The sequence below is a fragment of the Equus caballus genome, chromosome X (assembly GCF_041296265.1).
Source record: "Equus caballus isolate H_3958 breed thoroughbred chromosome X, TB-T2T, whole genome shotgun sequence".
NCBI classification, from domain to species: Eukaryota; Metazoa; Chordata; class Mammalia; order Perissodactyla; family Equidae; genus Equus; species Equus caballus.
Genome location: NC_091715.1, coordinates 144,129,424 through 144,141,900, shown reverse-complemented (window position 1 = coordinate 144,141,900; position 12,477 = coordinate 144,129,424). Strand labels below are relative to the sequence as shown.

At 62.0% G+C, this 12,477-nt stretch overlaps 1 protein-coding gene across 1 annotated transcript; it reads right to left on the bottom strand.

Moving 5' to 3' along the window:
* Positions 1-3,141: 3,141 nt before the first annotated feature.
* On the bottom strand, positions 3,142-11,838 carry SLC6A8 (solute carrier family 6 member 8). Its single transcript, XM_023634515.2, has 13 exons — positions 11,509-11,838; positions 9,793-9,924; positions 8,461-8,710; positions 8,008-8,140; positions 7,029-7,163; positions 6,833-6,936; positions 6,619-6,743; positions 5,910-6,022; positions 5,651-5,788; positions 5,469-5,571; positions 5,277-5,377; positions 5,029-5,199; positions 3,142-4,661 (listed from the first exon to the last, which is right to left on the bottom strand). The coding sequence occupies exons 1-13, from the start codon at positions 11,768-11,770 to the stop codon at positions 4,521-4,523; spliced, it is 1,908 nt and encodes a 635-aa protein (XP_023490283.1). The 5' UTR covers positions 11,771-11,838; the 3' UTR covers positions 3,142-4,520.
* Between the last annotated feature and the right edge of the window lie 639 nt (positions 11,839-12,477).

The window sequence follows — 12,477 nt, the reverse complement described above, 5'->3', positions numbered from 1 at the left end:
GTGCCGCCCCTTTCTAGCCAGCCTGCAAGAGGGTGTCTGTGGGGGAGGGGGCCCACAGGTGACGCCCTCTGGTTGCTATGTCAAGGCTGAGGGCTAGTCCTACTTTTCCAGGAAGTGTTCCCTGACTACTTTGGCCTCCCTCAACTTGCCCTTCTCTGAACTTCTAGAGGCCAAAGTCCAAACAGCGTGTCTTCAGGTTCTTCCCTGCCCTGCCCCAGGCAGCCTCTGAACCCCCTCGGCGTTAGGCCCTGGGCAAGGCAGGGGGGAGAAAGCTGCACAAGGCCACTTTTTGAGTACCTCATCTAGCCGTGGGGGTGGGGTGGGGCGCGAGATAGGAATGGGAGCGACAGACTCTTAGAGCTGGAAAGTGAGGTGCTGGGCCAGCCTAGGCTGGAGGGCCACCTGCAGAAACTGGCCCCTCAGACCCAACCTGAGTGCTGTGTTTCGCCAATAGCCTTCTGCTCGGAGCCGGACTGTGTTCACAATGTTCCTGACAGCATCCCCCGCCTTGCCCCTGGCTGTAGTAGCCCGGTGGGTACCATGGGCCCACCTCTCCCACTAGATTGCCAGTCCCTGTGTCCTAAGCCCTTACCACAGGGGCAAATTCTTGAGTAAATGGTGCCTGCCCACCGTTCTCAGGGCCCTGACCAAGTGATCTGACCTTTGTCAAGTTCTCTTCTTGTGATGTCAATGTTTTCTGAATCTTTTGGTGGCATTGTGGCAGGTGGCTTAGAGGCCATTTGGCAAGAGATGACGAGGACCTGAGCCAAGGCATGGCCACATTTGGGGGAGTGGAGACATTAAGGGGCTGGTGTGAGCCCCAGATGGGGAGCGGAGCGGGCCTGGGGATGACAGTAGGCTGCAGGCTAGGTCGCAGGTGGGGAGGAGGCAGGGACTGCTGATGCAGGAGTTGTTGGGGGCAGGGTGTGGGGTGAGGGGCCTCCTCACTTGAGGAGAGCCAGGCTGGAGATGGGGGAGCTGCCAGCAGTCGGGGTTCTGGAGGTTGCGGATGTGCTGAGAGCAAGAGGGTGTGTGGAGTGTCAAGTCTTGAAGAGAAGGTGGGATGAGGGTTGTCAGGAGTCAGGTTGTCAGGTCCTGCAGGGGCCAGGCAGTAGTCTTTCTGGGGAGGCGCCTCTCCACATGCCGGCATAGGCTCTAAAGGGTTGGCTTGAGTTGGGCTCAGGCCTTGCTGAGCTGACACTCCTTGTCAAGCTCGAGGGGCGAGGAGGCCCTGCCCCCTGTCCAGGTTCTTCTTGGCGACTATCACAGCATGGCTGAAGGCAGTGTCACAAGCCAGAGCCTGCCCCTGGCTGTACAGCTGAGGGCTAAAGCCTCTTCTTTGCTAAGGGAACCATGTCTTGCTAAAGTGCAGGGACTGTCCTGGGAGTGCCCATGAGGGAGTAAGCTGTCACTTTTCTCTGAGGGACCCCCCCCCCCCGAGGCTGACATCTAGAGTGAACAGCAAGCTCCCAAGCCTTGCCACCCAGCCCAGGCCTCATCCCACCCTTCTTCCAGGCCTCCGGATGGAGGGAGTGCCCTCCTGCACCTACGACTGCAGCCTCTTGTGCATGAGGTCCCCGCCCACAGGCATCTGAATGGAGTCACTCTGGCCAGTGCTTCCCCACCCCTTCTTGTAAATTGTGGTAAAATATACGTAGTCTAAAACTGCCGTTTTAACCACTTTTAAGATTACAGTTCAGGGGCATCAAGTACATTCAGATTGCTGCACAGCCATCCCCACCATCCAGAACTTGTTCATCTTCCTGAGCTGAAACTGTCCCCATGAAACCCTGCCCCCCCGCAGCCGCCATCCTCCTTTCTGTCTCTGTGAAGTTGAAGTTGACTGCTCTCGGGACCTCACACAGGTGGAATCATACAGTATCTGTCCTTTCGTGGCTGGCTTCTTCCACTTAGTATGTCTTCAGGGTTCATCCAGGCAGTAGCACGTGTCAGAATGTCCTTCCTTTTTAAGGCTGAATAATATTCCACTGCATGGATTGACCACATTTTGTTCATCCATTTCCCCATTGATGGACACTTGAATTGCTTCCTCCTCCTCTTTCTTAATCCCACTCCAATCAGGCTTTTGCACACACTCCCCACCCCCCCCAAACCTCTCTTGTCCATGTCTCCATGATCCTGTTGCCAAGTCCCGGTGAGCGTTTGGGGCCTCATCTCCCTTGACTGTCGGCAGCACCCCACAGAGCCGATCACTCCCTCCTCCCTGAGCGCCCACCCCGGGGAGCCTCACTCATGTTCCAGGACCCGCCTGGCACTCTTGGGGTCCCTTCCACCCCTCTGGCCCCCACTGCTCAGTCTATGCTGCTAGCTCCCCGTCTTCTTGGCCACTTGTGGGTGTCCCAGGGCCCAGTGCTGGGGCCGCTTCTCCCTCTATACCCACTTGGCTGCTCTTGGTGAGCTCAGCCAGGCTCGGGGCTTTCAGGGCCTTCTTTATGTGCTGAGAACTTCAAAGTTCTCTCTCCAGACCAGACTCTGTTTAGAACTCCAGACTCCTTGTCCACCTGCTCACTAGATGTCTCCACTGGGATGACACCACCGCCCCCTCCAAACCTTCTCTTCTCAGCGCTGGGCCCGGCAACACCATCCTTCCTGGTGCTCAGGCTCAGTCTCTCACTGACTCCTCTCTCAACCTTGCATCCTAGCTGTCCACAAGCTGGGCTGGCTCTGCCTTGCAAACAGGTCTCTAATCCAAAGACTTCTCCCCTGCACAGCTGGTGCCCTGGTCCCAGGGACCTCCAACTTCCCCCAGCTCTGCTGTAGCCTCTTGCTGCCGCCTCCCTAGCTCTCCGCCTTCACCTTGGAAGGTCACCTGTTTAGTGCGGCATTTGGGCAACCTTCTGGAAATTCAGTGCCTGCAACTTCCTGCCCACTTTCCCAAGACCTCATACCACCTTCCCTGCTGGTCGTGTCCCTTCTCGGCACACTGTCACCCTTTCTCCCCAAGTAGTGAGCTCCACTTTCTGCCGGCTCCCTTGCCTGCTCTGTCTTCAGTTCCTGGAACAGGCAGGGTGCAGAACAAATACTTGCCCAAGAAAGCAGCTCGAGGTGGGGAGGCCTCCCCGCCCCCCTCCAGTCCCACCTCCTCCCCCCAAGACAAGCAGAGGTGGAGCAGGAGCCAGCTTTGGAAAATGACATGTTTTTATTGCTATGTTTGCAGTGGCTTTTTAGCACAGTAAGAATGTCCCCGCTGGCCCCCCGCCCTCACCCAGCCCCACCCCTCCAGCCAATGTCAGGTTGTGGGGGAAGCCCTTCTGGGGTCCTCTTGGCTGCCTCGGGATTGGACGTGACACAGACGGGGGTTAAGTACAGCTGCTACCTGGAAGACTTGAGACATGGAAAGTGCATCAGCCTTCAGCTCGCAGGTGGCAGCCGTGGCCGGGATCCCTTCCCCGGCTGGGGCCCACCTCAGATCCCTGCAGTCTGCCCAGTGCAGGGGGCAGGGTGTAGGCAAGCCTGAGCATGCCAGGTGAGCAGCCCCAGATCCACCCGGACAGAACACGGCATCCGTCAACTTGTGGGCAAGGGGGGAGTGTGGGGACTCCCCTCAAGGCCCTCACCATGCACTTTTCCACCCCAGTCTGGGGCCGGGGACTACACATGCATACCCACGTGACAGACTCGCACGCTCGACAGCTTGAAGCTTTGTTTTGCCTATGAAAATTAGATCTATAAATTCACACTCCTTGGCTTGGGCACAGGAATAAGGATGGGCTGAAAGGGACAGAGAGTGGCAAGGAGAGGGACGTCGGGGTGTTTTCTCTTTAGAAATATACAAGCAGAAATCTCTCTCCAAGTTTTTATAAAATGTGCAAAATACAAGCCTCATTTGCCCACAGGCACAGTTTACACCTGGTATTCACCTTTGCTAAGAGATAGAGATCTGTATATACCCTACATACTCACGCACACATGCACTCGGACACAAGCTCACACAATTGATATTGGTGGCAATTGGCGCAGGAACCAGAAGGTTCCATTGCTGGCTGGCTCTCTAAGCTTCTAGAGTAGGGATGGGGAGAGGGGTCTAGCCCAGCTGAAATATTCACCTTGGTTCCGCTGCCCCTCCCTTGCCTCCCCCCTCTCCTCTCCTGTTTCCCAAGCTGCCACTGCTGCCTCTGGGGTGAGGGACCACCCAAGGGTGTGTTGGGCAGAGCCTAAGAGGCAGGCAGGCAGGGTGGGCATGGTGGGGTGGAGTGAGACGCGTCCACAGCGGGCACTGGGGGGAGGGCAGGCGGCAGGGCCTGGGAAGCAGTGTGTGTACCAGCTTGGTTAAGGGGGGAGGCATCTATTTTTGGTGGGTTGTGATATTTTTGGTGTTTTATTAAAAATGGAAAAAAGTTATTTTAGTTATAAGCACTCATGGTGCTTCTCCCCCCCACCCCGGCAGACCCCAAAAGTGTCAGGGAAAGGCAAGCCCCCTGAATGGGTCGGGGGGGGGCTAAAGCAGGGGCTGCTATGGCTACAAGAGGGTGAGCTGGTGATGTGAGCTGGGGTGCCTGTCACATGACGCTCTCCACCACCACCACCTTGCTGCTCTCGGACACTGGGGTCAGGGTGGTCAGGCCCCTGACATCCGAGTCCTGAGCTCTGTACTCCAAGTGGTGGAGGCCCCAGACAGGCTGCGTCAGGTGTTGCCAGCGCTGCAGGAGAAAGAGACACGCTGAGTCCCCTGGGAGGGGCCCTTACTCATCCTTGGCCTCTCTCCACTTCCCACCACCTGCCATTGACACAGGGCTCAGGGACTGCTCCTCCCGGGGTTACAAACCAGGCCCCACTCCTTGCACTCTGGAAACAGAGTTGAGTGGCTGTTAGAATGGAGGCTAGGGACAGGCCTCTCCTCCCCCTGCCAGCTTTCCTTCCACGCCCCCCACAATGGTCTGAGTTGACCCAGAGGCTTCCAGCACAATGGTCCATCCTGGTGGGTGGGAGAATGGGCATCTGGAGGTTAAGGCCTTGACCCAGTAGAAGGGAGGGGCTGGCATAGGGGAGAGGGCACAGGGAACTAACCTCAGCCACGGTCCCCTTGGCCCTGAGGAGGCAGCCCAGGAGGTGTAGGGGCACACACAGCATGGAGGAGAGTGCGAAGGCCCAGCCCATGGCCTCGCCCCACCACGGGTACACGTAGGTATTGTTGTAGACCAACGGCTTGTAGTACACCACGTTGAAGATGAAGATGCCCTGCGGGTGGGAGCCTGCGCTCAGCCACTGGCAGGCCCTTGGCGCCCCTCGCCCTGCCCAGCCACCTCGGGCCTTACCATGCAGACCAGCGGGGTGAAGAAAGACCAGCACCATTTCATCCAGGGGCAAGGTCGGTACCCAATCATGCAGGCAACGTCATCCATGAAGCGGTCGGCTCCTGGGGTGAAGCGAGGCGGGAGGGCCTGAGCTGGATACCCACCACCCCACACTGCACTGCACCCTTAGCTCACCCCTTGGCTCAGACCTACCATACACCCAGGCAACCACCACGCACTCCCAGAAGGCCTGCCAGAGCAGGGTCGTGCCGCTGGCTGAGTAGTAGTCAAACAACTGGAAGACGTACATCCCGCCCTGGGGATGGAGCCAGGTCAGGGAAGGTGGCAGATGGCAGTTGGAGGCCAGGGGCAGCCCCCACCCTGTCCCCACTCACATCGGTCACCATGGAGAGGTCGATGACAAAGCAGAGGGCACAGCATAGGGCCACAGAGATCTCCCTTTGGAAACGGAAGTAGTAGGAGGCCGGGAGGAGGTCGAGCAGGCCGGTGATGAAGCCTTCCACACCTACAAACTGTGGCCGGGCTGCTCAGGCCACGCCCCTCCACCTGCTGTCTCCCCTGGCACAGCATGCCCTCTGCCCACCAGCCCTTCCTCACCCTCCCGGCTCCCTCTGTCCTGTTCTCCCTGCAAACCTGGCTGTCGAGACCAAGCAGCAGCAGCATGAAGAAGAACAGGGCAGCCCAGAGTGGGGCCACAGGCATCAGCGTGACGGCCCGGGGGTAGGCGATGAAGGCCAGGCCAGGCCCTGAGGATGAAGGGTCAGAGTGTGGACACCTGCAGCCTGTGCCCATGTCCCGTTCCCTGCCCCGTGGTGCCAGACTAATGGATGACACCAGGGCGCCCTGTGGCCGAGGGCCTTTCCACTTGTGTCAAGGCATTGCTGGGCTGCTCAAGCCCCTGTGGGTCTGCCATACCAGGGGCTGGAAGGTTCCTGCAAGCTCTGGGTGGACCACCACCCATAAGAATGGGGTGTCTGGCTCAGACTCCTGGCCCTGGGTTCCAGGAGCTATTGTGGTCACAGGTCACCACTGACCCTGGAAACAGCCTCCTTTCCCTCTGCCACAGAGGTATGAGGACATACCCTGAGGCCCCTGGGGACAGATGGATGGGGGCTCAAGGCTCCACGTGGCCTGGCCCATAAGGCTCTAGCTCCAAGCTGGCTGGAACAGCTGTGCTTTGCAGCTGCTCAGCCAGGCCTACCTCTGGTCTAGAGTGTTTAGTTGAGTTTGAATTTTTTCTCTCATTTCTCAGAATGTCTATTTGCATGCACATTCATGTACATGGTCCATTAGGACAGCAGCTGCTGCTCTGAAGGTTGGGCTGGGGCTTGGGGGTCTTTACCTGATTCCGCGACCTTGGAGATGTGCACGCCCTGCTCTGCAGCCATGAAGCCCAGGATGGAGAAGACCACAAAGCCAGCAAAGAAGCTGGTCCCGCTGTTGATGAGCGCGAGGATGATGGCGTCCCTGTGGGCAAGAAGGAACCATGTGGGCTGGTTAGGCTGCCTGTTGCCCACAGGCAGGCAGGTCAGGGTTGGCAGGACTATGGTGCCTACTTGTAGCAGTTGTTGTTGAAGCGATTGTAGCTGCCCAGGGCTGTGAGGGCTCCCAGGCCAATGGCGTAAGAGAAGAAAATCTGGGTCCCGGCATCTATCCATACCTGGAGACAGGCAGGGAAGAGTGGGTATGAGGGACCCTGCTGGGCCGGCCTGCCCCTTGTTTCCCTGCCCCCCAGCCCTGCCTCCACCTCACCTGAGGAGACCCCAGCTTCGACCAGTCAGGCTTGAGATAGTAGATGATGCCGTCCAAGGCGCCAGGCAGCAGCACTCCACGCACCAGCAGCACAACGAGGACCACGTAGGGGAATGTAGCGGTGAAGTACACGATCTGGGGGGCCAGGCTGCTCAGAGGGGCCTGCAGCACCCACCTCCCCCTTGGAGGCCCCCAGCCTGAGCAGGACGGCCGGGCAGGCCATGGTCCCGGGCTACTGGACAGTGTGTTCAGAGGTAAGGAGGGAGGCCAGTCAGCAGCGCCCCCCACTTCTACTCCTCGGAGCCATGGCTCCTCCCAAAGGAAGCTGGGTGCTCAGCTGGAGCACCAGCAGCCCCATGGCGAGCACAGGTCAGCCGCGGAGGGAGGGGAGAGGCAGGGCCCTCCCCAGGCAGAGTGGGACATCAGCATGGGGGCAGTTCCCATGCCTCCTGTGCCAGCGACTCCAGGTCATCCTCTGCAGAGAGGTGGGGTCCTAGGTAGCTGGGATTAGAAGCGGCCCAGCCAGAGACAGAGGCAAGAGCAAGGTGGCCGATGGAGGCCTCTGCCTCCCGTCTAAGCGGGCCTACCAGCCCAGCAAGCGGCTGCTCTGTGGACCCCGCAGGGAATGAGCCAGCCCTCCAGGGACCTGGCCATGTCCCACAGTCCTCGGCACACTGTCTTATTATGCGTCTGTTCACACATTTGTCTCCCCAACCTGACAGAGAGCCCCCGAGGGAGGGCATGTGTCTGGACTCCCCCTGGGTCCCCGGGGCCAGAGAGGCAGGCGAGAGAGACAGCCATAGGCCAGGCCCACCCAGACCATCAAAACACACTCAGATCGTGAGTGAGGAATAGAGGCCCTGGCCCTGGCCCAGTCACCTCCCGTTGCAACAGGGGTCCCTGGCAGAGACACCCCTCCCCCAGACAATGCCGCCCTCCAGCCCTGCCGTCATCCAGCCGTGCCCGCCTCCAGCCATACCTTTCCTGTTGACTTGACCCCCTTCCAGACACAGAAGTACACCAGCACCCAGCAGGCCAGCAGACACAGGGTCACCTCCCAGTTGAGGGCCCCTGGTACCTCCAACCCCCCAGAAAGCCGCAAGACTTTGTTCCTGGGGGAGGGAGAGCCCATGAGGGCTGTGCCAGCAGAGAGCAAAGCGACAGGGAGCTGTCCCAGGGGTGGTGCTCCCCCTCATGCAGCCCTGGAGTCCAGCTGGTCCCTCCTGAGCACCTGGGCTGGGCCCGGGCCCAAGCCTGTGGCCACCCCCAACATGTGTAGCAGCAGTCTCCCCTCCCCTAGGCTGGCCAGCGTGGCTTGCTCTGCATCCCTGGCCTTATCCTCCCAGGGCTGGGCCCTGGCACGCACAGACTCAGGCCACATGTGGGAGACCAGAGGGACAGGATGGACCCGGCCCAGAGGTGCCTGACTTACTCCCAGAACTCAATGACTGGGGACCGGCGGTCAGCAAGCTGGTCACATGTGAGGTTGGCCAGGCTGGCATTGGCACAGTCTTCGTGGCGGAAGATCTCCACACAGTCGGGAGTGTTCCAGGTATGGCCACACGTGGCCCAGGGCAGCGTGGTGGTGAAGGACTTCACCAGGTAATAGAAGCCCCAGGCCAGCACCATGATGTAGTAGGTGTTGCAGTAGAAGACGATCACCATGGAGGCGTAGCCCAGGCCTGCGGGGGAAGGGGTTTCCATGCAGGCTTTCCTCTGGTCAGCTCCCTGCTGCCCCTATTGTCTATCCTACCAGGGATTGCCGGTGCTCCCTGCCGTCCTCCCCCTCCCCACCATCCATCCCACCAAATCCTTCTCTGTTGTGCTCTGGAGACTTCTTCGAGGCCCTCTGGACTCTCTCTTGTGGAAATGTCCCGATGCTGGGCTAACTGACCAATTTGTCCCCTGCCAAAAATCAGCCCCTGCTCCTTGCCCACTGTGCACACCTCATCTCCTGCATCCTCCCCAGACTGAAGGCAGAGCCTCTCCCATCCTGCCCCGACCCGAGCGTTTAGTCCTGTTGATTCCCTAGCCTCATGCACCCGTCCCCTTCTCTTGGGTCCCCCTGCCCCCACAGTGCTTGAGGGAGGGCCAAGCCTCCACATGGCCCCCCAGTGGCCTCCAGTACTCAGCAGCTGGGGCACTTTCTGGTGACCTGGGGCAGTGTAGGCAACAGTCACCCTCTCAGTGTGCAACCTCAGCCAGTCACTTCACCTCTCTGTGTCCCAGCTTCCTTGGGGATGGTAATAGTAGGACCTACCTCCTAGGGCCTCGAGAGATGATGGGAGAACACTGCCCACATACAGAAGGGGCTCTAAGATGACCTTTGCCATTAGTCCTTCCATTCAGACCCTGAACTTTCGATGGCTCCTGTCCAAGCTCCTTAGGCTGGCCCTCTGGCTTTGGGAGAGCTGGCCCCAGGCAGCTTCTCCCACTATCATTTCTTGCACCCAGCCACCCTCCACTCAGCTCCAGTGAGCCAAGTGTTCTTGGCAGGGCCTATCCCCCACCCTGCTAGGGCCTGAGCATCCAAGCCCTGGTGGAGAGGCCCAATCCCCCACTCTAGTCTCTGCCTCCCAAAGTCACTGGGTGGTCTTCATGTCCTCCAGCTTCCCCCTCACAACTTGGGGGCATCACTGGGCCCCAGGCCCAGTGCTCAGACAGGATGAGATTTCTCAAGTGGGTGCCAAACTTGCCCCAGCAATGGGAAAGGGGAGGAGGCGCTGAGGGAGAGGGCAACAGGGGCTGGCCCAGGACTGCTCACCTTTGAACAGGGGGCAGATGTTCCAGACATTGATGCTGCCGGCCTTCATGAACTGGCCCAGCGAGATCTCCAAGAAGAAAATGGGGATTCCTCCAATCAGGGCGATCAGGACGTAGGGAATAAGGAATACACCTAGAGGAGAGAGCACAGGAGGAGTTGACCCCCAAACCCCCAGCCAAGCGGCCTAGGCCAGGCTTTCAGAAGCCCTGCGAGGCCGGGGTGGAGCCCCAGCTCTGGACTCCACCCCAGCACCATCATAACTTCCCACTGGTGAATCAGTGCAGGGGTGGCCACTGACTCAGAGGCCCAAGGTGAACAGACTTGGGGGGGGGGGTTTGGAGTGGTGGAGGGGGCTCTAGCAGCCCCTGGGCCCTTAGAGCTTCCAGGACTCTACACCCACAAGGCTTCCGCCCCCACGGTCACCTAGAGCGACCTCATGGGCATGGAGGACACATGCGCTTGCACACACAAGCCATCCCTCCTGTCGCAGTTCCCCGTTTCCCAGGCAGCACAGCAAGTAACAGTGAGGGCATGTGCGTGCATGTGCATGTGTGCACCATGGCTGGCGTTCAGACCTGGGGGCCTGCCTAGCTTGGGCGAGTGTGAAGGTCCAGGGAAGAGGGTGGGTGGCAGTCCTCTGTCAGTGGGCTGAAGGTGAGCAAGGACAGAGGGAGACAAGGTGGGGTGGGGGTGGGGGGAACAGCCAGGTACAGCATACACCAATGAGCCTGGCTCTGTAGGTGGCAGGCAGGGCCAGAGACCACAGATTGGGGGTGGGGGGGTGGGGAGCTGGGTACCAGCAGCCCTTGTCCACTGCCCTGTCCTCCTCTCCAGGCCCCCTACTCTTGAACCTGGCTCAGCTCTCTCCACTACTCAGAAGCGGGGCTTGGCAGCCTTGGCTGCAGCTTGCGCAGCTCCTGGTCCCAGCATCCTTCTTGTGTGTGACCTTGGGCAAAGGCCTTCACTCTGGGCCTCAGTTTCCCACCAACCCTGGTGCTGCTTTGCAGTCACAGGACACACGCGTGCCCATCGCCGTTGCTAAGCTGGGCTGGGGCAGGCGGGCAGGCATGGGGTGTGCATGCAGTGTGTCTAGCAGCGGCGCCAGGCGGCCCAGGCCGCAGGCTTCCCAAGCCTGGCTCAGGCCCCCAGTGTTCCAGGCCCAGGCTGGAGGGGAGGAGGGCGGGGAGGGGAGGGAAGGGGAGAGAGGGGAAGTGAAGAGAGGGGAAGGGAAGGGAAGGGAGGGGAGGGCAGGGGGAGGGACAGAGTGGCCCATTGTGTGTGTGTGTGTCCGTGTGTGCACACGTGGGGGGCCCACACAATGTGCCACTTGTGTGCCTGACCAGCGGGGGCAGCCAGGGCTCCTCACCTCTGGGAGCCCCCCAGGGGGCAGGCCTCCTCTTCCCACCTCAGTGGCCAATCACTCCAGGGCCCTCGGGCCCTCGGGCCGGGAGCCTGGGGGGGCAGCCCCGCGGCTTCGGCAGGAGCTTCGCCGGCCCCTCCCCCCACACCCTGCCAGGCACATGACCGGCGAGGGGGGTGGAGGCCGCCGGGCTGGGCCACCGAGCGGCGGCGGCCGGCGAGGGGCGGCCCCCGGTCCCCCGGCTACCGCGGGGGCCCTCCCCACCCCGTGGACTTCGCCCTTGCGCCCCGGTGGGGCCGGCGGCGGGCGGGGGAGGGGGCCCCGGCGAGGAGGCGCGGCGGGACGGGGGCGCTCACCTCCGCCGTTCTTGTAGCACAGGTAGGGGAAGCGCCACACGTTGCCCAGGCCCACGGCGAAGCCCACGCACGACATGATGAAGTCCATCTGGCGCGTCCAGGTCTCGCGCGGCGGTACGGCCAGGCGGCCGCCGGGCGCCCCCAGACCCGCGGGGCCGTCGCCCTTGGCCGGGGCCCCGTCGGGCCCGGGCGTGATCAGGGGGCCCTTCTTCTCGTCGCCGGACACGCTGTAGATGCCATTCTCGGCGCTCTTCTTCGCCATGGCCCCGGCGGGCCGCGCGGCCGGGCCGGGGGGCGCGGCACCTCGCGGGGGCGGGCGGGCGGGCGGCTGGGGGCGCCGGCGGCACGGGGGGGCCCCGAAGGCGCGGGACCGCCGGGGGTCGGGGCAGCGGGGGCGACGCGGTCAGAAGCAGTCCACGAAGCACTTGAAAGTGAGCCTGAAGAATCTCATGTGTGTCGGGGGCCCGGGGGCGCGCGGGCGGCGGCGGGGCCCGGCCGGGCGGCGGCGGCGGCTCCCGAGGCTCCTGCGCGCGGCTCCGGCGGCGGCGGCGGCGGCGGCTCGCCCGGCCCGAGGCTCAGGCTAGCGGGGTGCGGGCGGCATCGGGCGCCCACTGCCTACAAGGGGCGGCCGGAGCAGGGGTCTGCGGCCCGCGCCCCCCGCCCCGGCCCGGGCCCGCGCGGCTGCCCGGCTCGCCCGCGGCTCCGGCGGCGGCGGTGGCGGCGGCGGTGGCGGCGGCCCGGGCGCGCTCGCCCCTCCTTCCCGGCGGCGGCGGCGGCGGCTCCAGCCGCTCTCGGGGCCGCGGCGGACTCAGCGACTTGCCACTGCGCTCCGACCGTCTCTCTCCTCCCCGGCCCGACCGGCTGCCGCTTAAGAACCGACTCCGGGGTGATGTCACTGTCGCCCCACCCCCACGACCGAGCTGGTCCCCCTCCCCCTCCTCCGCCCCTCCCTCCCTCCCTCCCCGTCAC